A 25,118-nucleotide genomic window follows, 5' to 3' on the forward strand; every position below is an offset into this window, starting at 1 on the left:
ATGGTGCACACAGCAGGTCACTGTGCATGCACACAGGAATCAGTTCAACAGCAGCCAACAACATTCTCCCTTATGTTGCTTGGCGTTTGCTTTATGCCCACATCTTCTCTTCTTTCTCTCTCTCTCTCTCTCTCTCACACACACACACACACACACACACACACACACACACACACACACACACACACACACACTGGTGAGGCAACCAGTCCATTCCAATTTTAGGGGTCAGACACAGGGTTTCTGAGACTGTAAATCAGTACAGGCGCCAGTTAGACCCATCTTAGAATGTAGTAAAAGGAGAAGAATCATATTCCCTTGGAGGCTGGAGAAAATCAAAACTTCACGAGGCCACCTCTGCCAACAACAGCAACAAACCAACCAGCAACCAAAAACTATATCCTCCTGACTTCCTCCTGCGGGCCACAGAGGCGACGAGGAAACAGCGTGACCTACAAGAGGCTGGAGAAAGACTAAGGGGGCCGCACGCCACCAACCCCCGCAACCAGTGCATCCCCGTTCACAGGCACCACGGACGGGGGTCCTGGCCCGAAAACCAGTATCGGAGCCCAGGAGCGCCGCCGGAGAAGGCAGCGGAAGGAAAGGGTCGGATTCCCCCGGGAAGCTGGCGGGGAGCCCGGGCGGGCGTGGAGGGCAGCCCAGCGTCCGGCGCCGGGAGGACGACGGTCGGCGCCCGAGGGCCCCTCCGCGTAGCCCCGCGCGCGCCGCGCCGGCCCGGGCGCCCCCCTCCTCCTGACGCCGCGCCCTGGTGACGTCCTTCCGGTGACGACATCGCTCGTCGACGCGGAAGAGCGCCCGCAGCGACGGTCCCAGTGGGTGAGTGGTTGCTTGCTCTGGCGCGGTCCCGGCGGGGTGTCCCCGAGGCCCGGCGTCCCCAGACGTTTCTTGGGGTTCCGGTGGTCCCCCCTGCGCTGCCCCTCTCGATCCCGCCGCGCGACGCCTGCGTCACCGCGTCCCTCGTTTCCGGTTAACCCGCTCCGGCCCGGCCCCCCGCCGTTCCACCTCAGGGCTGGCCTCCCTGCCCCCTTTGACTGCTCAGAGCCCCTCGGGGATCCCGCCCCCCGGTAGCCCCTCGGAAAGGCCCAGCCGCTGCCCGCGCCCCAGTCCGGGGTCGCGGGGATGCGCGGTTCCGGCCCAGAGACGTCTCAGCGACACCGGGCCGAGAGCTCCGTTTGGACGAGGCGCCCTTGTCTGAGTACTTCTTTCTTGGTGGGCCACAAGGCCTCGTCTCTGGCCGTTTCCCTGTTATGACATAGGTCCCAAGTCCAAGTGGATGTGTTGCGTTTTGCTTCCTTTTTAATGTTGTGATTTTCTCTTATTTCAAGGTGCTAGACTGGGGCATGCCAGCCTACTCCTTTTTATTTCCTTTTATCCCGGAGAGATTATCTCAGCTGTATTTCTAGACCACAGAACGTGCAGGAATAGAATTGTTATTGTCCCATTTCAACCTAACTGGCATATTCCCGATCATGTGGTGAGTGCTCCATCCGTGTCTCTGACAAAGGCGCAGTTTGGGGTCACTGGTGGTGCGCTTCCTCCATTCTCAAGGTTAGGATGCCATATGACCTCAGAACTCCTCCTGAGGGTCTCTGGCTGCCCTCTGTGTGCTACCAAGGCCAGGTCTTGGGCTCCAACTGCCTAGGGATTATGTAGCAGCTATTTGTTCAACCAGGGCCCTAGTCGGGCTGCTTGTTCCTGAATGTAGACTCACTGAGTCTTCAGTGTGCTTAAGTTTCCATGCAGTATAGACCTGGGGATTTTCATTGAGGATTTTGTTGATTTAGTGTTTTCAACTAAATTGTGTTTGTATACTTAGATGTTACTACACTAGTATCACGTTTAATTTTTCATTAGATCAGGTGGGATGCAGTGAATTGCATCTCCTGGCAACCCTGTTTGTTAGAGTAGACTGCCCTAGGGTTTTTCCTGCATTATTACTGGGTGAGTTTGAACTGCTAGCCCTTAGTTTATCAGTCTATACCATCTGTGCTACCTAGTAACCTTCATTTTCCCTCCACTGCAGCTCATGGACACTTCCTGTGTGTCAGTCAGTACAGCGGGCTGCACAGGGGTTTCAGTGACTGAGTCCCAGCCAGACATCACGTAGCCATCCATGGAATCTCAGGAGAATCAAATTCCCATCTTTCTATGCACAGCTGTTTCTGCTCACCATTCACACCCCTCGCTCATAAAAAAGACAAAATAATGTTCTGGAAAGCAAAATATTAATGCACAGTCACACACGACACACATTTACACATCACATGTACAGGTGCACAAATATACCTTCCAAACCACCGTCTGTGCAAGGTGGAAAACTCAAAATTATAAATTATAAAAGGAGGTAGCAGTCTAATAGGATGAGTAAGTACCCAGTGGAAAAAAATGTGCAAGACCATGGAACACAGGGAAATCCTGTGGGTTTTCAGCTCTCGGGTCTGTGTGAAAAATGTGGGCGTGGTGTAGCCTGACTGCACTCATTGTTCAGTATCTGGCATGAAAACAGTATCAGTTTACTAGGAATTTTTACAAGATAGACGCTTTATGCCCTTTTCAAGTCATCATGCAAGATCAGTTATCCTGAACATGCTTCATATTCATAATGTTAAAGGGATTACAGAATATTCATTACACAGAATGTTCTGTTTAACATAAATTAGGAATAGGTGTGCAGTGGCTTCAAAAGTTAATGGTGAAATTCCACTCTCTTGTTTAAATTCTTCCTCAACCTTCTTAAAGTTCCAGTGCATTTATGGCTAAGTCATCACTGTCAGTGAGCTCCTCATACCCCCGAGGCTGTATGATGTGTGGAAACTGTCATCTTTGATGAGGAAATCTTGGGTTTTGTGTCAGAGGTAGGCTGAAAATGAAGGGACTGGGTTACTGTAGGTTCTTGCATCAGGATGTGTGAATAAGTAATCATGTTGATTTCCTTTTGTAATCTGTGTGCATGTTTCTCATTGAATCTTTTTACATTTTATCTTAAATAGCATTAAATTAAGTATAAGTGTAGATAAAATAATAGCATAGTTAGCCAAAATTGGGAGGAATCCTGGTTGCATAGTGGTCATACGTTGACTGTTAACCCCAATGTCAGCAGTTTGCAACCACCAGTTGCTCCCATGGGAGGAAGAAGAGGCTTTCTACTCCTGTAAAGAGTTACAGTGTTGGAAACCCACAGTGGCCATTCTCCCCAGTCCTGTAGGTTCACTGTGAATCACATCAGCTCAGTGGCAGTGAGAGTGAGACCCTAACCTCAGGTTAAACTGAGGTTAAGGGAACTAGCAGCCAAATCAGTCTGAGACTCTGAAACCGACTGCAGGTTAGGGCTTTTGCAGAGACCACCCTCCAGTTCCATGTAGAAATTCTTAGAACCTGCTGGAACCTATCACAATTTTGTCCCATTTTTAGAGGGAAAATAGAAAAGAACCAGTCAAAGAAGAAACAAAGGGGAGAGAGAGTAAAGCAAAAACAAAGCAAGCTCACTGAATCTTGCAGTTCTCACTTGGTGACTCTGTAGGACAAGGTAGAACAGCCCCTGTGAGTTCCCAAGACTATAACTCTGTACAGGACTAGAAAGCCTTGTCTTGTTTCCGTAAACTCCGAAATGAAACTCACTACCATCGAGTTGATGCCAAATCATGGCAGCCTTGCAGGCCAGGGTAGAACTGCCCCCTTTGATTGCATGAGACTGTTTACTAAAGTAATAGGCTCATCTTTCTCTGTCAGCTTCCTCACCGTCAGGGTGTGCCCGATGACATTGATGGTGACACAGAACCCATGGATTATCATGGATTATCGCCAATACAGCATGCTCACATGTGCTTCCGGGTCCACTTGTCTCATAGGGATAATTGGCTGGATTGTGGCCCATGTGTCTGGTCTCTACTCCACCTATCTCCCATCTCCCTAGTCAGGCTGGCATCATGGGGCTCAAAGCCCTAGTATAAAAAACCTAAACTCCATTTGTAAAAGTCTCAGCATTCCTTTGCTTCCAGTCTCTGCTTCAACATTCCTTATTTCAGAATAGCAGGTGTGGCCACCTTCCTAATGAACTCTCACATTCAGGAAATCCCAGATAACAGATAAAAGTTCTCTCCTCACTGACTCTCCCTTGCCCCACCCACATGTCACATCTGGATTTCACTTAAAGTCCCCTTGCCCTTTTGGCCAAATTCACACTTCTAGCCCTCCTATTCGTAAAATATGCCCCCTCTCAACTACCTATTAGAGGCAGCCCCCAGGCCTGATGGGGATCTCTCTGGTTCTGTCCTGCCCAGGACTGTGAACCAGGACGGTGTGCTCTTGAACATGCTTCAGTGATTTCTTCCTTTGGTTAGTCTCTTGCTTAAGTGCATCTTTTATTTATTTATTTAAATTAAAAGATCATTTTATTGGGGGCTCTTATAACAATCCATACGTCAATTGTATCAAGCATATTTGTAAATATGTTGCCATCATTATTTTCTAAAATTCACTCTCTATTTGATCTCTTGAAATCAGCTTCTCTCGCCTGACACACACCCCATTTAAGTGCATCTTTTTTTTTTTTTAATTAAGTGCATCTTTACAAGCCTAGTACCCCCCACATCAATCCCTGCATTCACTAACTTACTCCCACTGGGTTCCTGTTACCTCCTGCTGCGGGCTCTCATTTGCTTGTTCATGTTTGTGTCCTTCTGGCATGACCAGCTTCCAATGTGTGCAAACAGTTGTGTAAACTCTCAGGTGTGGACCAAGGGCCCCGCTGTGGATCACAAAGGCTGTCCTCTCACTACTACTTAGAAGTGGCTTCCCAGAAGGCAGGACAAAGGCCAGAACTCTCTGTTATTTTTTATTTTCTTTTGAATCCATCAATCTTGGTGACCCCACATATTCAGGGAAGGACTATTCCTTAGGGGTTTCAAGGTTGTGTCTGTTCCCAACCCTTGTATAGATTTGAACTGCCAACCATTTGGCTTAGACATCAAGTGCCACTGAGCCACTGTAGCTTTCTCTAGATGAGATACAGTCCCTGACAACAGAAAATGCAGTTAAATGTGTCTAGGGTGCTATGTTCTTGGTCATAGGCCACCTCTTGAAATGGTTGAATGCCCATCAGTTCTTTTGGTTTAGTGAGTCTTTATCTCTTAATGCTTCTTGTATCATTCAGTGTCTGTGCTCACAGACTCCTTCAGTATGGCACCTTGAGCCTTTTTTGTTCTTTATTTCTTTCCGCTTGAGATGTGCTGAGTGGGTTTCCTTGCTTTGGTTTTCTAAGTCCCGGCCTGGGCACAGTTCCCTGTAATGCTTTACTGTGTCCTCTTGACCTGCCTTTGGAATTCCCTCCTCCTCATTTCTTCCATGTGCTTCAGCTCGTCTACATTCAAGAGCAGGTTCACAATCTGCTGACTCTACTGTGTTCTTCCCTTTTGAAGGACCGCTAGCTTTCGCCATGAATGATGTTCTTCCATAGCTCCTGCTTTTGGTCATTTTGCTCAGTGCATCAAATCTGTTCTGTAGATGGTCTCACAATGTACAAAGGTTATACTCAAGGGTCATCTTTCTGCTCTCATGGATTTGTTTTCATTTTCTGTAGTTTCCCCCTGGGTTTCCAGTCAGCTACTGGCTGTCCTTCAGCTACTTTTACATCATCTTTCCCCAAAAAATGTAGTTAATTTGATTCCTGTGTATTTGGCCTCTAATGTTGCCATTTGTTTTGTTGAAAACATGTGTTTTCAACCTGGTCTTACAAGTTCTGTCATGCTCTATCCTCTTCCTTTGTACCACCAATGACCTATGTTACAATCCGTCCTCGGAGTTTCCATTTTTGCTTTCCTAGGATTTATCACTACATCCTTATTACATCTTGATCAATTTCATACTGAAGAAGTTGTTGGAATTCTTCAGTGTTTGGGTCACTACCTTTAGTTTTTGCTGAGTGAATTTGAATAATAGTTGTGTGAACTAATCTTTGTAGATATGTATATGTATTATCCTATTGCAGGCAGCAGCACCTCAGGAGTGACCCAGAAATGAGATTTTTTTTAACCTTGAGTACAGCATCATCCTTCCTGAATTAGCCATTCCAGGCACACTGAGTCTTGTTGTTGCTTTCCTGAGGCAGAAATTCTGGAAAATTATAACAAAGAAACCAAAAGAAGTACAGGAGCTGACCGAAGGCAGCTTCTAATAATGAAATCTCTGACATCTTGAGCAAGAAACTGAAGTGTGACTACTAACATCCACTAACCCACTCTGAGAGGAACGATTTCCTAAGTGCGTACAGTGGTGAGAGGGGGAAGCTAATGCTGAGAGCAGAGGTTCTCAGCCTGTGGCTCTTGACCCCTCATGGGACAAACAACCCTTTCACAGGGGTCGCATAATACACCCTGCATATACATTACAATTTATAGCAGTAGCAAAATTACAGACATGAAGTAGCAATGAAAATAATTTTATGGGTGGGGGTCACCACAACATGAGGAATTGTGTTGAAGGGTCGCAGCATTAGAAGGTTAAGAACCACTGGCTTAGAGCACAGTGGCAATAACAAATATAGGACGAATGTTTAAAGAGAACATCAGTCTGTTTAAAGCACAGCAAAAACAATGTTTTCAGGAAGGCATTATCACTCAGCGGCAATGCATTCGGGATGTTGTTGTTGTTATTTGGTGCCATGGGGTCAGTTCCGGTCATAGCAACTGAGTTACGGTCCCTGACGATGGGCCCTCTAGCTGTGACTCCTCATGTACATGGCTCTGCCCTTCATACACCTGCACCTGTGGTTCCATTTTGAAGGTATTTCCATATTTGCAGATGGTAAATCCTACATTATTAGCCCTAAGATTCCATCGATTATGAGGGCTAATAAATGAACTCAGCAAAATTGTAGAAAGTGGTATAACATGCAAAAATCTGCTTCAGATCTATAACCCGAACAAAGAGCTTTAAAGGGTCTTGAGGAAACCTTTCCACTTAGAATAGTGTCTAAAACAGCAGAGTGGGGTGTGCCACACACCTGGGAGTAAGTTTAAACACAAGGGGGAAACTTGTGCATGAAAAACTATGACACATAGAAAGACATAAAAAAGACTAAAATAGATGAAAGTAAGTAAGAAGAAAGGCCTGGAAATTCCTTGGAAAATGTCAAAGCTGGAGAGATCACTACAGAGTGATGTTCTACTCTGAGGCACAAGGACCCACCCCTCTGATCCAAATCAGAAACTTTATCCAGAAATCATAGATGCAAACTGCAGATCATGGAAACATTTAGGAAACATATGTACATTGAGGGTTTACTATTGATAATATGTAAATTTCTTCACCTCAAAACCAACAAACAATGAATAAATGCTGGCACAATAAAGGAACCTGTATGGATGTTGTCTGCATAGAAGACACACAACCAGTTTGAAGTACATATATGGACACTCCTCCTTTGCTGTGGAGTCAGTAAGCACAGGAGAAGACGGCAGTCTGTAGTGATCAGGGAAATACAAGTCATCCCCAAAGTGAGATGCTGCTTGAGGCCCACTGGGATGGCTGTCATTAAAGTTAACAATGTAAACAACATTGCCTCTGTGTGAAACATTCATGGAGTCTCAGAAATTGAGGTGGAACTGAGGGTTCAGTGGTATAATCCTCAACCTCCATGTGGGGCATCTGGCTTCAATTCCCCACTTGCATGATCCAATTCCTCACGTCTTCTCTAACCTCTCTGAGCTCAATACAAGCAACCCAGCCCTTCTTGGGGAATCTATGGAAAAGTGACTGTGTGTCTGTGGTAACTCATTAAAAACACGTCTACAAGAGTATTTAGTATTGGTGTTGTTGGTGGTAGCGCTATGTTCACAATTTGTTAGGAGGCAAGAGAAACGTGCATCAGTTTGGATGGAGCCAAGTATATAGAAACTCAAACCTCTTTCCATGGAGTCCACTCTGTGAGACCAAGTCAACAGGCCCCTGCCGCACAGCTTTCCAGGGATGTGTATCCTCATGGTAGCTGACTGCAACACCTTTCTCCCGTGGGGCAGCTAGTGGGTTCCAATGGTTCACCTGTAGGTTAATAGAGGGACCTTTGAGACATGGTGCCACCTGAACTCCCTGTCAAGTGTGTAGTAGGGTCTACCCTGGGAGGACACTGCCCAGGGCAACAGCTGAGTAAGGAGGTTACTCAACACTGTCACCTTCCATTTCAGGTCGCAGGCTTGGTGAACAGAGAGCCAGTCCAGCTAGATAGCTGGAGACCAAGGTCGACTGTTTTGGACTTTCATGAAATTCCGAGCAAGGGTGTGTGCTGCTCTGCCTGCCTGTGGACGAAACATCATTCACCTGCCTCCAGACTGCCCAGTGGCTCTGTCTGCACCAGCAGCCTCTTCCTAGAGAGACTCCTTGTGCTCAGAGAGCACATTCACTCGCACCTTCAGAAGCTGTAGCCTGGAAATGGTGAGTGCCACAGGGTCCTGGGACTTTGTAACTGGAAGGGGTGAGGCTGGATGGAATTGTTGGGGGCTGTACATTTTAGGGCCTGAGATTTTTCTATCAGGTTTAAGAGTAACTGGGAGAAGCCAATGGGCTGAACCCCATGCATCATCTTGGGGCCCTGCTCCCCTGTTTCTGGATATTTACTGTACACATTTGTGATTTTTCAAGCCGTGTATGTCTGAGATCACCTTCCACATATGACTCTCTGTGCTGACATGGCCCCATCCTGGCCTTTAGTCCTCCCTGTTGACTGACAGAACCACGTACTAGAGTTTGAAGATGGATTTACCCTGATTGAGAAGGCTAAGTCCAAGGTCCTGCAGAGCCATTCTTGCCCCAAGCACAGTCCCACCTCTGCCCCTGTGTGGTGTGGTAGCTAAACTGGGAGGGAGTCAGTGGGATAAAGTGCTGATTGTTGATAGGGTCCAAGGGAGGGGCTTGGTCCTCGTGAATTCTCCAGTGAAATCATTTGCAGTGGACAGGGAGCTCTACTGGCTCGTGGGAGTTCTCCAGAGCCACCTGTTAAGGGGGGATGCTTTTTCCTGGAGGTTTTCAGGTGTGTGAGAAACTTTTTGTTCCCATCTAAGGATTAGTGTTCCCCCCATTTCTGCCTGGAGCTGGTATTTAAGTTTCTACTTTTCATCTGCTCTGTACAGTCTGGCATGGGAATGAATAAAAAAGGGGTCCTTTCTTCATGATGAGCTCAACATGTCAGATGATGTATTTATTTTCTTGGGTTACAGTTTTCATTGCAAGAAAGTTTCTAGAGTAGCTTGTATTCCTACTGAGAAATATTCAGTTTAAAGGTGCAAATTCTGAAGTAGGTGAATGCGTATTTGAACTGACATAAGAGGAAAAATGTATAGTAAATTGCGTTATTAGTTTTCCTCTATTATATAAAGGGTAGCTTAGTATTTATACTTGCTGTTTAATTCACAAACGATCCTGGAGTATTTATACCTATGTGTTATTGTTAGGCACCATCCAGGTGCTCCAGACCCATCGTGACCTTTTCTTTACAGAAGGAAACATTGCCTGGTCCAGTGCCATCTTTACAGTGACTTCTGTGTTTGAGTCCATTGTTAGGCCAGTGTGTCCGTCCATCTTGTTGAGAGCCTTTCTTTTATCTATAGCCCTTCTACCAAGCATGATGTCCTTTTCCAGGGGCCCGTCTCTCTTGACACCGTGCCCAATGTAAGTAACACAAAGTCTTGCCATCCTTGACTGCTAGAAGCATTCAGGTTGTATTTATTCTAAGGCATATTGTTTGTTCTTTGACAATCCATACTGCTTTCACTATTCATTGACAATACATAATTCAATTGGCCCAGTGCCTCTTCCATCTTATTCAGTGTCCAACTTTCACGTGCATATGAGGCAATTCAAAATACCATAGTTTGCGTCAGTAATACCTTAATCCTTAAAGTAATGTCCCTGCTTTTCAACGCTCTAAAGAGGTCTTGGGCAGCAAATTTACGCAGTGGCTGGGATCATTTCATCTCTAGACTGCTGCTTCCTTGAGCATCACTTGAGGGTCCAAGCAGGCTGAAATCCTTGACAACTTCAATCTCTTTTCCATTCAATATGATGTGACATATCGGTCCTCTTTTGAGGTTTTTGATGTTCTTTGCATTGAGTTGCAAGCAATACTAAAGGTTATCTTCCAACCAAACTACTAAGATCATGAGGTTTTTACCATATTTTCACAAACGGTCCTTTGGATTTTTATAGAATATTGCCTTAGAAAGTATGATCTAGTGAATATCAATGTGGAATGAACAATAGGTATCCAACATATAGACATGGTAGCTGTCTGAAATAAGATAGGTTCTATTACATTGAAGAGGTTTTCACATGACTTTATGATATTATTAAGTGGGAATTTCATTTCCAAGTATTATGCCATTGTTAAGACTTTTATTGTCAATTCTATCATAAGAAAAGGTGACCCAACAGAATCTCAAACTATAGAATGATTTCATTGATAAAGCACTGAAACAAAATTTTTCTTAAAGATGGCCCAATAGTGGTTGCAGCTGTTCATTGATATGAAGCTTCCAGACATTCAGACTGGATTCAGAAGAGGGCATGGAACAGGGGATGGCATTGCTGATGTCACATCCCTCTTGGCTCAAAGCAGAGAAAACCAGAAAGTTGTTTCCTTGTGTTTCATTGACTGCGCAGAGGCATTTGACTGTGTGACCCTTCATCACCTGTGGATAACCTTGAGCAGTAAGGAATTCTGGAACACTTCCTTGTGCTCATGAGGAACTTGTACATTGATCAAGAGCCAGTTACCCAAGCAATGGAATACTGCATGGTTTAAAGTCAGGAGAGGTGTGGGTCACTGTAGAATCCTCTCACCATACTTGTTCAATCTGTATGCTGAGCAAATCATCAGGGGAATTGGGTTATTTGAAGAAGAATGTGGCACTTCGATTAGAGGAAAGGAGATTGACAACCTGTGATACGCAGATCACAGAAGCTTGCTTACTGAAAGTGAGGAGGAATTGCAGCACTTGCTGATGAAGATCAAGGACTGCAGCTTCAGTGTGGATTAGAACTCAATGTTAGCAACACCGACAGCCTCACAACTGGGCTAGTAGATAACATCATGATAAGTGGAGAAACAGTTTAATTTGTCAAGGGTTTTGTCGTGGTTGCATCCACAATAATCAGTGCTTATGAGTGCAATAACCAATAGATTAAAAGCAGAGTTGCATTAGGTAAATAAGTTGCACACGATGTCCTCGGAATATTAAAGAGCAAGAATATTTCCTTGATTACGGTGCCCCGGACCTTGCCATTGCCATATATATATATATATATATATATATATATATATATATACACACATACATATATATACATATATATACACATATATACACATATATATACATATATATACATATATGTATGATAGTTGGACATTGAATAAGGACGGTAGAAGAATGGACAAATCTGAATTGTTCTGAAGAAGAATACTGAAACTACCATGGGCTGCCAAAAGGACAAACCAGTCTGTATTGGAAGAAGTAAGACCAGAGTGCTCCTTAGAGGCAAGGATGGCAAGACTGTCTTATCTACTTTGGACATGCTGTCAGGAGAGACCAGTCCCTGAAGAAGGACGTCATGTTTGGTAAAGTGGAGGTGCCGTGTAAAAGAGGAAGGTCCTCAACGAGATGGATTGACACAGTGGCTGCATCAGTGGGCTCACTCATAGGAACAATTGTGAGGATGCCACAGTGTTTCCTTTTGTTGTGCATAGGGTCACTGTGGGTCCGAGCTGACTTGATGGCACCTAACAACAACAACTTATCATAAGCTGTGCATACACTGGCCGTGTCTGGCTTAAATCACAGGCATCAGGATTTCTGATGATACGTAGGCATTGTCAGTTTTTATGACCTCCCAGTGGGTTCCCATCTGAATTCTCCTCCTGACTGAAGATTATTAATACGTGCATTTGGTAACTTTACTATTGCTAAGATTCTTATTGTTATAATTGACCCTGAATTGCCTTGTTTTAATTTCATAACAAAGTACTGTGTTCTCATCTTCCTGTGATTGTGTCTGTGTGCAAGTGAATGTTTCCACGGCAGTTTTAGTTCCCATTCAATAACTTCTACACAAATAGTTCTATGAGATTGATTATAGTCTTCAGAATTCATCAGTAGACTCAATATTTCTGCTCTGGTTGTTCACTTTCTATGAATCTCATTTTCTTGCCCTTTTACAGCTTCATCGTTTTTAAAATTATAGTGGTCATTTGATCTCATAAGGTGATTTTTTTATTATTATTAACCAGCCTATTTCAGCCAAGACTGCAGGGACTCATTGCAGTGTGAATTATAAACAGTATCTCATGGCAATAATCTAATGGAGTCCTTCGTTCTCAACTTACCCAGTAACGCTGTTCTTTTTTATTTTGTGTTATGTGAATTGGAGATTTCGTTCCACATTTTGCTCCCATTGCATCATGACCTGTCCATTATAGCCGTAATCAGAACAGTAACCAGCACCGTCTCCTCTACTTTATTTGGTCTCAAGGTAGGTGAAGTTGTGGCTCTTGTAACAGTTAGTGCAGTGGATTATAGTCTCCTTTGAGGCTTTGGTTGTTTTCTTTCTCTTTAGCTCCAGATGAATAAATCACAGAAGTTGTTCCTTAGATGGCTACTCAAAAGCTTTTAAGATCCAAGCACTGACTTGGCAAAGTAGGATGCAGAACATACAGTTTTAGAACTGTCTTATACCAGCGGACTGTGAAGTCCCACGAGTCTATGGTCCTGACCTACAAACCCAGGAAGTCAGTCTCAAGGGGTGTTTCATTGTGTCTAAGAAGTAGGCAGCACTGTAGCACCCAATCTTAATCCATCAGCTTTATGCTGTTTAATTTACCTCTTTGTAAACTTAATTGTCAATCGTGTCTGGTTTCATCAGTTATGTGTTTTCTTCAGGATGCTTTTGAGTTTGATACATGCTGGTGGTTGTGGCCCTGGTCTACCCCTGTTGCCACGTATGCGTGCTCCCGTTTATGAATGTACCTATCTATTGCAGATCTGCTTACACGGTTTCAGTGACTCAAGAGTAAATTCTGCTCTTGAGAATATTACTGCTCTGTCTCTTTCCATTTTCTGCAAAATCTCCTCACTATTTCTTTTCTCTTTTTGAAAGGCAGGCTCTGTTTATTTAGTCACATTGGTTGCCTGATTCAGAATGAGTCTAGACAATAAAGAAACCATTTCACCGACACTCTATTCTGCACCCTGGGTTTGGGGTCAGTAGTGTTTCCTGGGACCCATTCACAGATGGACACACCTGTGTAAGATTGGCCAGATAGGTTCCCACACTCGGCCCCTGATGTCGCTGTTGAGCTTGGTCTCAAAGGCATCATGAATGATTTTGGGTACTTGGTTAAGCAGAGACTTAAGAAGCTGCCCACAGTATTGTCAGCAGACCCCTTTCCAGACAGCACATCCTCTGCACACTGCAACATCCTTAGGGCATCCTGGATGCGCTGACGCACTCAATGTGCTGCTTGTCGCTGCAGAGTCTGATCACCCAGTGGGGGCTGAAACAGCTATTCATAATCAGGGCACTTTGATATATTTGGTGTCATAATATGCTACCTCACAGTCAGAGGTCCCAGTACTGACAGAGGCTTTGATGCACACACGGCCATTCTGGAGGCTGGTGTCCACTGTGAGGTGAATGAGGCTGGGCGTCTCTGGGCTGTAGTAGTCATGGACCAGCACGGAGTGCTCGGTGATGTCATGGACTGTGGTGTACCAGCCCAGGATGAACTCATTCAGAGAGACATTCTCGTGCAATCCTTACATGTTCCTCACAAATTCCATGTTAACAGACAACTTCCTGTTCAGATTCATTGTGAGCCACTGAAAAGCATTGCTACTGTCCACTGAGTGCTCGTGGACACTGCCCAGCAGGGTCCCCATAACTGGGGCAGCACCATGGTTTCTTCTTTCATTGCTGCCCTCGATGGAAGCTAAAATGACCAGGTACAGCAGGAAAGGGCCCTGGGATCAGAGACCAAGGTGGCAGAGGTGCCAGCATGTGCACTAGGACTTACACTGAGGTGGAGTTGTGCTGCCATAGCCAGTACTGTTCTCCTGTCAGATGACGACTCAGGAGCTCAGTCTGGGGCTGGGGCTGGACCCAGGCCTGGGTTGGGATCAGGAGATACTGCTGCATCCAGTGCTGTGACAGGAGTGGCAGGAGGAGCACTGGCTGGTGGAATCATTGTAGCCATCTTGTCGGAAGAGAACCCAAGACAGCTTTCTGAGAATCATTCTCTAGTGAGGAGTTGTTGCTAAATTAAAGTTTACTAAATGAGGGAATGTATTTTGCAGATTTTTCTCTAGAAAATTTGCCTATTTGTTCCACATGCTTTTGCAATGAGGCAATTTTTTTAAAATACTTTTATTGGGGGTTCTTACATCTCTTACCACAATCCATACATTCATCCAATGAGTCAAGCACATTTACACATATGCCGCCATCATCTTTTTCAATGCATTTTTTTCCCATTTGAGCCCCTGATATAAGCTTCCCATTTCTTCCCCCTCCTCCCTGCCCCCTCCGTCCCTCACAAACCCTTGATAAGTTACAGATTATTTCCATATCTTACATCGTCCTATGTCGCCCCTCACCCACTTTTCCATTATTCATCCCCCTTGAGGGGCTAATAGATTGATCCTTGTGATAGATTCCTCCTTTCTCCCCGCACCCTCCCCTAATCCTCCTGGTATCTCTACTCTCCTTGTTGACCCTGAGGGGTTTATCTGTCCTGGATTCCCTGTGTTGCATGCTTTTATCTGTAGCAGTGTGCATGCTCTGGTCTGATCTGATTTTTAAGTTAGAATTGAGGTCATGATAGTGGGGTGAAGGAAGCACCAAAGAACTAGAGGAAAGTTCTGTGCTTCCTCAGTGCTATACTGCATCCTGACTGGCTCATCTCTTCCCTGTAACCCTTCTGCAAAGGGATGTCCAATTGTCTGATACCTGAGCGCCATTAGCTTTCTTCACCATATTTGCTTGTGCACGCATTTTGTCTTCATCAATTGGGCCGGGAGGGTGAGCATCACAGAATGCAAGGTTATTAGAACAGAGTGTTCTTGCTTTGAGAGAGGTCTTAAGCAGGGACCCAAACTCCATCAACTACCGCAATGTATTGCCATCTAAATACATGTACATAGGCTAATACCTCTATTTGTAGGAATTAATATAATTACATATATACACATCTGTTTTTATACCTGTAGCCATAGCTTTGCTTCCTAGATAGCTTTGTTTCCTTTTACCTTCCTCCTGTCCCACCATCATTCTCACCGTCTTAGTAATCCCTCTCGGCTAGATTGCTGTTGCTCCAACACCCCCAGGATCTCTATGTCCTCCTCCTTGTTGATTTTCATTCCCGTTATTCCCCTGTCTGTGGCGTTTTTTGCTAAACCCTCCCTTCCCCTGCCTCTGTTAATCTTTTGAAGAGTTTTCTGTATCTCATGATACTTACTTAGGACTTCTGGATGTAGTCTAATGTTACATTCTCGCAACTAAAACTAATATGTTGCAATTGGTTTTAGCATAGAAATAAACTATTCGAATTGGGCAATTATTTGATTAAAAACCATCTTTCTCCCTCGTATTTGATTTCAAATCATGATTCCCATGTGTTTCAGAGTAAAACTACACTCCATAGAACTCTCAGTGGTTCATATTTTCAGCCATTCTCTGGCCTTCACCCTCCAACCTTTTGTGGCTGAAGGTTTAACTGCCTGTGCCACCCAGGGACTCCCCTTAGGGACCCTCACATCACAGGGTGAGTGCCTCCTGTCATTCCTCTGCCTCACTTGCTGTGTGTCATGAATCAACTTCCCAGAGAGACTCTAGGGCCTGTTTTGAGATGGAAAACATGATAAATGATGGATGGGAACATCTCACTGGCTGGAGTGTTAGTCTCTCTTTCCTGATGCTCATGTACAGTTTAGCCGCCAAAGCCTCTGTGCTTCAGTGAACTTAGTAAAACACATAGTCAGCAAACACAAGGGCAAAGTGTTTTAGATACCGTAGTTGGCACTGAAGTAAGTCTAGACAGTGAGGGGATGGGCGATTGCTCAGACCTAGGTTAGCCATTCGTAGGACACTGACTGTCACATCAAATCCCTATGAAATCTTAGTTGCCAAGGACTCTCATCCTTCCCCTCCTTTCACACACTGAACTACATGATACATTTTTGGGTTTTTAAAATCATTTTATTGGTGGCTCTTTCAGCTTTTACCACAATCCATACATGAATCCATTGTGTCAAGCACTTTTGTACATATGTTGCCATCATCATTTTCAAGGTATTTTCTCTCTACTTGAGAACTACAAGGTAACTTGCTGAACCAGGATGTTTCAGGACGCAGTGGCCCTCGAAGATGTGGCTGTGAACTTTTCCCAGGAAGAGTGGGCTTTGCTGGATCTTTCTCAGAGGAAACTCTACAGAGATGTGATGCTGGAAACCATCAGAAACCTGGCCTCTGTAGGTATGGATGACTTCTTTTTAAAAGTTACATTCTCTGACCACATATGGCATACCCATTCTTGGTACTCCCCAGTGTGGGTCTAGTAATGGGACTCTGTTGATATAAGCCGATCTGAATATCAGCTGAGGCTCCTAATTTTACTACAAAAACTGCATTAAAAATGTGCTTTAAAAACTTGGCTTATACTCGAGTATATACTGTACTACAAGTGTGGTCATTTGTCCTGTGGAGCATCATGTCACGTCTCCCCATGAATATAGAGCTCTGTTTATTAAATAGACATTTTATTTCAATTATGACTTAAAGCTTTAAGGGTGTTTTTTTTTTTTACTGTTGTCAGTATGAGCATTGATTTAAGCACTTTCTTTGGTGCACAGAGAGAATATTTGTCATCTGAGTCTTGTATTGAGGCTTACTATGTCTGTCACTTGTTTGACCAGGTAGTTGTGTTATAGTTAAATTTACATCTGCCCACACTCTGGACACCTTGACTAACAAAGTCTTGCCTCAGTGTCAGGGAAGTGTTCTTGCCTGTTACTGTCTTCCCTTGTGATAGGTCTTTCTCCATGAGCAGCAGGTCAGCCACACACATCTGTTGTCCCCGAGTAGCCAGAGGAAGACCTGAGGAGAGTGCAGGTAGCACTTCCAGCACCGCCAGTGTTGAGGGCTGCAGGAGGGAAGAAGCCTCTGAAGGACCAGGCCTGCATGGAGGGAATGAGATTTGAAGAAGTCAGTTTGAACTGGTCTCTTTTGGGTTGAGCAAGCACAGAGATTGAGCTTGCTTCTCTGACTATCCTTCCAACACACCAGTGCTCACAGAGAAAGATGGCCCTCATTCCTCTCTTCATGTTCCATGAGGATTGCAACAAATACCTGTCTGCTTTCTTCTTCCCATGGTTTTCCATTTCTGTCACTGTCAGTCTCAGTCTACATGGTAGTATGTCTTGGTGACTTGCTTTTTGACCACTGCAAAAATTCTGTGACAGGAAAATGCATTGAAATTTTTTTTCTTAAATGACCTTTTCACTCTGAGTATTGCCTTTTCTTTTAAATTTTAACAAATCATTTTTCAGTTTCTCAAAACTTGGATGATGAAGAAAAGTTGTCCACTGAAAATACAATAGTGAAATTCATGAAAAATGACACCTGGTCCTCTATGTTAGGAGAACTCTGTGACTTGCATGTCACTGAAGATCAGAATAAAGAACAAACTGAATGTGTGAGGTGAGTGTCACTAGCTTGATACAGACAGTGCTTCAGAAGAGAATTTGAAGATGCTGTCATGACATTAAAATGTGTGTATCAGAGAAATCTTTAAAAAGTTAGTGGTTATTGGAAATATAATCTTAATTTTCTAAGACCTTTTAGAATTCCCTCTAATGTCTATGTGTTAGGCTGGTTTAACTAGAGAAATAAATCCAGAGACGCTTATATATGTGTAAGAAAGAGCTTTATATTGTCAAGGAGAACATTCCAGCCCAGTCCAACTTGAGTCCTTACGTCCCATAGTGGTTCATAAGTCCCTCTTCCTTGGAAGTGGGGCACTAAAGGAGCAAATCATAGAGATGAAGAGTGCATGTTTGTTTGATCTCTGCTCCATGGCACTTTTTCTTCTTTTGCTAGTCAGAGGTCAGATATGCCCATGCAGTTTACTGGGTTGTTTTCTGGAAAGAATATGGGAAACTAAAGTTTTGGTTCTCTTCTTTGGTTGTTGTCTTTGGTTATTCCTGTTTCAAATGGCAAAGATGAATGTGATTAATGTATGCTGGGAGCTAAGAGGGTGAAATCGCCACTTGAATTTCTCAGAGACCATGCTGCTAAGTGAAAATGGCTAACAGAAAGCCTGGCCTGGCTTGATTCAGTGAGAGTTCTAATGCCATACTTTGTATCAATGGAATAGTTTAGATAAGGGTTGAACTGGACTGCTTTAAGAATTGTATTTAGGATCCGCCATTGATAAAATGATGGATAGAAATGATAATTGGGAAGGAAAAATCCAGTTTGTAAGACTACTTGCCTTCAGCCATGAAATTGGAATTTGAATGGGTTAGGACAGGCCTGCAAAGAAGGCTCTAAAAGGATAAGCGCCACCCAGTGTCTTCTGGGCTCAGGACATTAGAAGGTGAAGAGACTTGCCTAGGGGGCTGTTGGCAGATTGAAGGAAAAAGGAACTCTTTGGCTTTTTAAATTTTGAACTAGTGGTTTGTGCCATTAGCTGGAAAACATTTTTAGTCATAAATTCTACTCTCTAAGACTGAACTTTAAAAGAAGCCTTTAAAGCAGGTCCTCAATGGCCTGCAGGCCACACATGGCCTGCCAAAGACATTTATCCAGTCTGCCAGGTGTTTTAGCCCCATTTGTGTTTTTACTTCAAAATAAGATATGTGCAGTATACATGGGAATTTGTTCATAGTTTATTTTGTTAAACTATAGTTGAGCCCTCCAACAGGTCTGAGGGACAGTAAACTGGTCCCCTGTTTAAAAAGTTTAAGGACCCCTGCTTTAAAGTAATGCTTGCTAGGTGACAACCTGGATCCACTTGTGGAGTAAAAGTAATAGAAACTCGGCAATAAAGACACCGGTCGAGTCTGGCCACTCACGCCCATGGACCTGGTCCACAGGGAATGAAGGAGAAGACAGGAATGGGTTAACTGGTCTGACGTTTCATGACCTAGCCAAGGAGGCTAGGGTTGTTGAGGATTTGTGACCATTCCCTTGGTCTAAAGGCAAGGCAGCCAACCCTGTGAGACTAAGTGAGGCAGCCCACATTGAGGTGACCAGAACATGACCAGATGGAGAGATTTTTTGAGCATGTGAACTGATGCACATTGCTTTCATCTTTATGGATGGCCTGACTGCTTATTGAGAGGTTGGAGGCAGAGGTGCAGAAGGAGATGAGGCTTAGCCAGGAATGAGAAGTATAGCGAGGCTTTATTAAGGCGAGGGGAAACTCTCAGATGAGTTCCGCCGCAGCCTATTGGTGAGGTGGTGGGAGATATATAGGGTTCCAGCTAAGGAAGTGTACGCTAACAGAAGGGAGAATTTTAATTTATTTATCGCTTGCAGCCGTAGGGCCTTGAGTCAGGATGCGATCAGTGGGAGATGATCTTGTTTGCAGACATGCTCTTTGAAGTCCTGGGGGAATGGGCTATGCAGATTGACCTCAGAAGGTAAATAGCTTCCTGGGGTGCTGGTACAGGAGTTGAATAGTTCAGTAGGTCATCCATCTTCCAGGAGAGGATGGGAATGGGGGCTGTGAAGTTTCAGCTTCCTGAGGAGCCAGAGAGGAGGTGGGGACTACCTGGTCCAGCCCAGGCCCAAACACTTACGGATGCAGACTTTACAAGGTTCCAATTGGAAAGAAGATTCTTCACATGAAATAATTGTGTTGTCTCCTCAGAGCACTGGGTTGATGCAAGAGGGCAGTACAGAAATTGGATACCCAAAATTGGAGGCTAAAAGCATGACGTAGTTGGCTTACAAACTCTCATAGGTGGGGGAATATAATCATAGGATTATGGTGTAGGTGTTCAAATAAGTACAGGATATTGAACTGATTACAGGGATCCACATGTGACCTCCTCCCTGGGAGAGGGACGGCAGAGAAGGGGGGAAGGGAGACTCCGGATAGAGCAAGATATGACAAAATAACGATATATAAATTATAAAGGGCACATGAGGGAGGGGGGAGCCGGGAGGGAGGGGAAAAAAAAAAGAGGACCTGATGCAAAGGGCTTAAGTGGAGAGCAAATGCTTTGAGAATGATTGGGGCGGGGAATGTATGGATGTGCTTTATACAATTGATGTATGTATATGTATGGATTGTGATCAGAGTTGTATGAGCCCCTAATAAAATGTAAAAAAAGAAAAGGAAAAAAAAAGAAAGAAAAGAAAATGATTAGGGCAAAGAATGTACAGATGTGCTTTATACAATTGATGTATGTATATGTATGGACTGTGATAAGAGTTGTATGAGCCCCTAATAAAATGTTTTTAAAAAAAAAGAATCAATCATGGAAATAAAATTTTAGATGTTCAAGTCATAAAAAAAAAGTACAGGATATTTTGTTGTTGTTCACTAGTAGAATGTTATGTTTAAATGAAGGTGGCACATTTTTTTAATTGTGTCCATTTTAGTTTCATCCTGTTAGGTACAGATATGATTTTATTATTGCTTGTTTAAAAAATAGATATGACTAAAAAGTCGTGTGAAAGTGTCAAATTAAGAAAGGGTGGTCTGTGATAGTTACATAATCTGGTGTCAGCGTGAGACTATTAAGAGTGAAGGGGTGGAATTTAGCTTGTCAATCAGGTCACAACTTGATGACCTCATTTGGAGGTGCTACAGAGATAAGTAGCTAGACCTTCACTCTCTGCTTGACATTCCTGTTGACAAGCCTCATGGTACACACTGATAGAATCAGAGCTGGAGGAGCCACATGGAAACATACACCAGTGCTGAGATAATTCCACCACCACAAGACTTTCCACCCACTGACCTGTGATCTTCCAGCATTTGTTGTCATTGCATGTGTTGCCTGAGTCTGAAGAGGAATGTATGGACTACTATTGGACATATCGGTTAAAGTTGGACTTAGGGATTTATCTGGATTGGGCTGGGATGTTTTCTTAATAAATAGTTACTCCTTATAGTAAGCTCTTTCTTATACTCATATGAGTGTCTGTGAATTTGATTCTCTAGTCACTCCAGACTAACAAACAGTTTTCCGGATTCAGGAGCAAAGTGCTAGTTCAAATTTCAAAAAGGCCAAATGCTCCCCCAACCCCTTTTTTTCCCCCCCTTCAGTGTCATGTCTTTTACAGTGCAAATGTACTGGGCACTCAAAGGCACTTAGTAGGGCATGCCTTTGTGCAGGCATTTCCTATATGTACCCATTTAACAAAATCGATTTAATAGCTGAAGGCTGTAAGCTTACAAACACTTTCTATTCATACTTGATCATTTCTATCACACAGTATATCAGTAACGATAAAGAGAAGAAATCAGTATAATCCTTGTAGAGCTAGATCCTAAATTCAATTCTTAAAACCGTCAAATGCAATCTTTTCTCATCTAAACTACCCCATTCATATGCAGTATGGCCTTAGACCTCTGCCTGCATCAAGCCTGGACCAGGCCTTCAGTCAGTCTTTTGACTAGGCAACATGGACCCAGAGAAGTTCACGGGGCAATTTCACCCCCTGAGCACAAATACATTAATCACATTCATTTTCACCCTTTCATATAGGCATAACCAAAGATAACTTTTAAGACTCAAAGCCGTCACTTCCCATGCCCTTTCCAGAAAACAACCTAGTGAACAGTATGGCCCTATCTCACCTCTGGCTAGCCAACCAAGAAAAACTATAAGGCAGAGGTCAGACAAGCATACACTGTCCATTTTCATGATATGTTTCTCTAGTATCCCACTCCCCAGGTTCCATAATGTGTTAGGCTAGGTTAGAGAAACAAATCGAGAGAAACTCATATGTAGAAGAAAGCGCTATATATCAAGAATTAATATTATATCTAAGAAACATCCAAGCCCAGTACAACTCAGGTACATAAGTCTGATATTAGTCCACAAGCCTCTCTTCAGACTCACACAGCCACATATAGTGATGCAGAAGGCAGGAAGATCACAAGCCTGTGGGTGCAGATTTGTGTGGATCCAATGACAGTGATTCTTGCAGGAATCAGGTCATCCAACAGGAAAGTGAAGGTGGAGAGAGAAGGGGAATTTCCCATGGCCCTGCAGGCTAAACTTCTCCCCTATACTTTTATATGTATGTACAGGTTGACATGAAATTTTGTAACTGACACAGTATATGAACAGAAACACAGGCGTGCATTGTAACTCTTGTGGTATATGTATCTCAAACCTGTTACTGTTAGGGGTCTTTTGACTGATGACTTTCCCATTTTGTGAGCTCTTAAGTATGTGAAGTACTGAATAATTAAAGCATATTTCACTTATATACAATTAGAAGTAACCAAAGTGTTGAAATAAAATGAAAATAATGGTAGCATCTTTGTCAGACAATTTAATCTGAAACGTGAAGTAATTCAAGGTAAAAAAGATAGCATTTTTACTGTGACAAGTATTGGTGAAACTAAGAAACATACCATATTTAACTGTTGTTGCTGTTTTTTAACAGAAGGCATATGATAGAGAATGTCAGTGAAGTCACTGAAGACTCTCAGTGTGGACAGACCTTCAGCTGGGTTCTAGATGTCTCTGTGCTCAGAAGAACTCCTGTGGAAGCCTATTGTTCATCATACCTTCCGTGTGAAAAATCCTCCATGGATCATTCGTCACTTACACAACATATCAGCTCTCACTTTGAATATGATTCCTATCAAGATAAGGGATGTGGAAAAGCCTGCAGTTGGCCTCCTTACCCCAGGACCCCAGTGCAGACTGTTACCGGAAAGAAACCCTATGAATGTAGAGAATGTGGCAAAGCCTTTCGCTATCCCTCTCACCTCCGTACACATATGAGCAGTCACAATGGAGAAAGGCCTTATGAATGTCAGGAATGTGGGAAAGCCTTTGTTCGGTCTTCATCCCTCAATAGTCATATGAGAACTCACAGTGGGGAGAAGCCGTATGGATGTAAGGAATGTGGGAAAGCCTTTAGTGTGTCCTCAAATGTCATTAAACATATGATAATTCACAGTGGAGAGAAGCCTTATAAATGTAAAGAATGTGGCAGAGCCTTTTCTCATTATTCATCCCTCATCAGACATAGGAGAGTTCACAGTGGAGAGAGGCCTTATGAGTGTAAGGAATGTGGCAAAACCTTTCGTTGGTCCTCAGACTTCTCTGTGCATAAGCACACTTGCAGTAAAGAGAAATGTTAAGGAAGGATGGTTTTCCACTTACTGATGCTTCAAACTACAAATTCCTTGAAGTCTCTCATAAGAGAAAGCATCTCAGTGAGTGAGAAGGCAACAGAAATGGAAAGAAGGGATCATGAAAATTAATTCGTGCCTTTGGGGAAACACACTTTCATCGTAAGTATACATCTGTCTGAATAAATGGCTAATTCTTCAGTATCATGAGCACCTGTGCAGGTGTGTACTTTCTCAGTTCATGCTAAATTAACCTCAAAGCTTTTTGTGTCACAAGGATTTAGGGAGCAGCCTGAACATCCATGAGTTTGTGGTTTTAAATTTTTAAGTTAATGTTCAATTGCAATAAAATGTGCTGATCTTATATTTGGATTGAGAATGGTTTTTGGGTAATTGGTTGTGCTTTATTTCCATGTTTTCCACTTTTATCCAATGAAAAGTTAAGAATTTTACCCTTTGTATTCCTAACTACTCATTGAGAGGTCCTTTTTGAGGCTCTACATATATCTTACTGTGTCTACTAACTATAGAACCATTGATCACTATTGCCTCAAATTATTATTTTGAATTTGATGTTGCTCTGTGCCACACTGTCTAGCTGAGGCATCCAGTACTCTGCTTCTCTTATGCACTAATCTTGGGGTTCTGGTAGGATTCATGAACAAATCATTGCCGCTTCCCTTCAGAAGTTAACCCATCTCCAACCAAAAGACGGTATTCACTGAAGAGTACCTGCAGCTGGAGGAGAATGAAACTGGTGGTGAGACTTAAATAACTTAACAACCAGTTCTCTGCCCTTATGGCTATTTTATGTATAACAAAAGATATTCCAAAAGATGGTCTATTATTTCGTACAGTTAGTACTTCAGCAAGAATAATAAAAGGTAGGTACACAAAATTAGATTGTACTAAGAAAAATTTTAAATACTAATAAAAAGTATTCATTAATACCTACCCAAAAAATCAACTTGTTCAATGTGTTTCTATATTGCTTCTTGATAAACTTCCTCACATACAAAATTAACTCTTAGGTGAGCATCGTTGATTGGCTGTGTGATTTTTCCTCAGCCATCTTTTCACTATAGGAGTGGGAGCCCATTCCTTTACAGCTAGGCCAGTTAGATGATAGTCATTGTGTTTGCTATCTTGGAAACAATCAACCTCTCTTCTGTGAACATACTACATTGGTTTATGAAAACACTCTTTCCACTTCTCCTGAACTGAGAGCATGAATTCATTGCCACTGATCCCATCCTGGAAAGGGCATACAGTGGGGGTAGAGGCACCCCACCAGGCAAGTTTCTGGAAGATGGGTCAGGTTCCTGGTAGCCGAGGGGGCGGGGGAGGCCTTTAAACTTTACTGACCAGTGGCCCTCATAGAGTGAAGTTTGCAGGTAACTTCTGTTTATTCTGGGTTAGCTTCCTTTTCAGAAATCGGGAAGGCTTGGGTGGGCTTAGCGGGGATACTCGGGGAGCTGCCTAAGCACATTTCTGGCTATTCCTGCAGAAGCATAAAGCCTATGCATATGGGACCTCGGACTGCTTCCCTTCTCTGAGACAGAGGATCTAACTGAAATGGATTTGTATTCTAAAGATCTGCCTGCATTCTCTGCTTTCCAGGGAATATTAAGGCCAAGCCGTATTACAGAAAATCACTACTTTTTTTTCTTTCTTAGGGAGTCTAGCTGGAGGCACAGTTTAGTCCAGTTCTTAAGGACACACTGAA

At 43.4% G+C, this 25,118-nt stretch overlaps 1 protein-coding gene and 1 pseudogene across 3 annotated transcripts; one reads left to right on the forward strand and one right to left on the reverse strand.

Moving 5' to 3' along the window:
- The first annotated feature begins 689 nt into the window (after positions 1-689).
- On the forward strand, positions 690-23,756 carry LOC142461120 (zinc finger protein 555-like). 3 transcript variants are annotated; one of them, XM_075562739.1, is made up of 6 exons: positions 690-837; positions 8,202-8,448; positions 12,439-12,540; positions 16,374-16,536; positions 17,610-17,760; positions 22,696-23,756. In XM_075562739.1, exons 4-6 carry the CDS (start codon positions 16,401-16,403, stop codon positions 23,399-23,401), a joined length of 993 nt encoding a protein of 330 aa, XP_075418854.1. In that variant the 5' UTR covers positions 690-837; positions 8,202-8,448; positions 12,439-12,540; positions 16,374-16,400; the 3' UTR covers positions 23,402-23,756. The 3 variants fall into 3 exon arrangements, with proteins under 3 accessions (XP_075418854.1, XP_075418855.1, XP_075418853.1); XM_075562740.1 differs by lacking the exon at positions 12,439-12,540 and having other exon boundaries at positions 16,354-16,536; XM_075562738.1 differs by lacking the exon at positions 12,439-12,540.
- LOC142461571 (eukaryotic translation initiation factor 3 subunit F pseudogene) lies at positions 13,234-15,039 on the reverse strand (annotated as a pseudogene).
- Positions 23,757-25,118: the final 1,362 nt, after the last annotated feature.

The sequence above is a fragment of the Tenrec ecaudatus genome, chromosome 11 (genome assembly GCF_050624435.1).
Source record: "Tenrec ecaudatus isolate mTenEca1 chromosome 11, mTenEca1.hap1, whole genome shotgun sequence".
Lineage (NCBI taxonomy): Eukaryota > Metazoa > Chordata > Mammalia > Afrosoricida > Tenrecidae > Tenrec > Tenrec ecaudatus.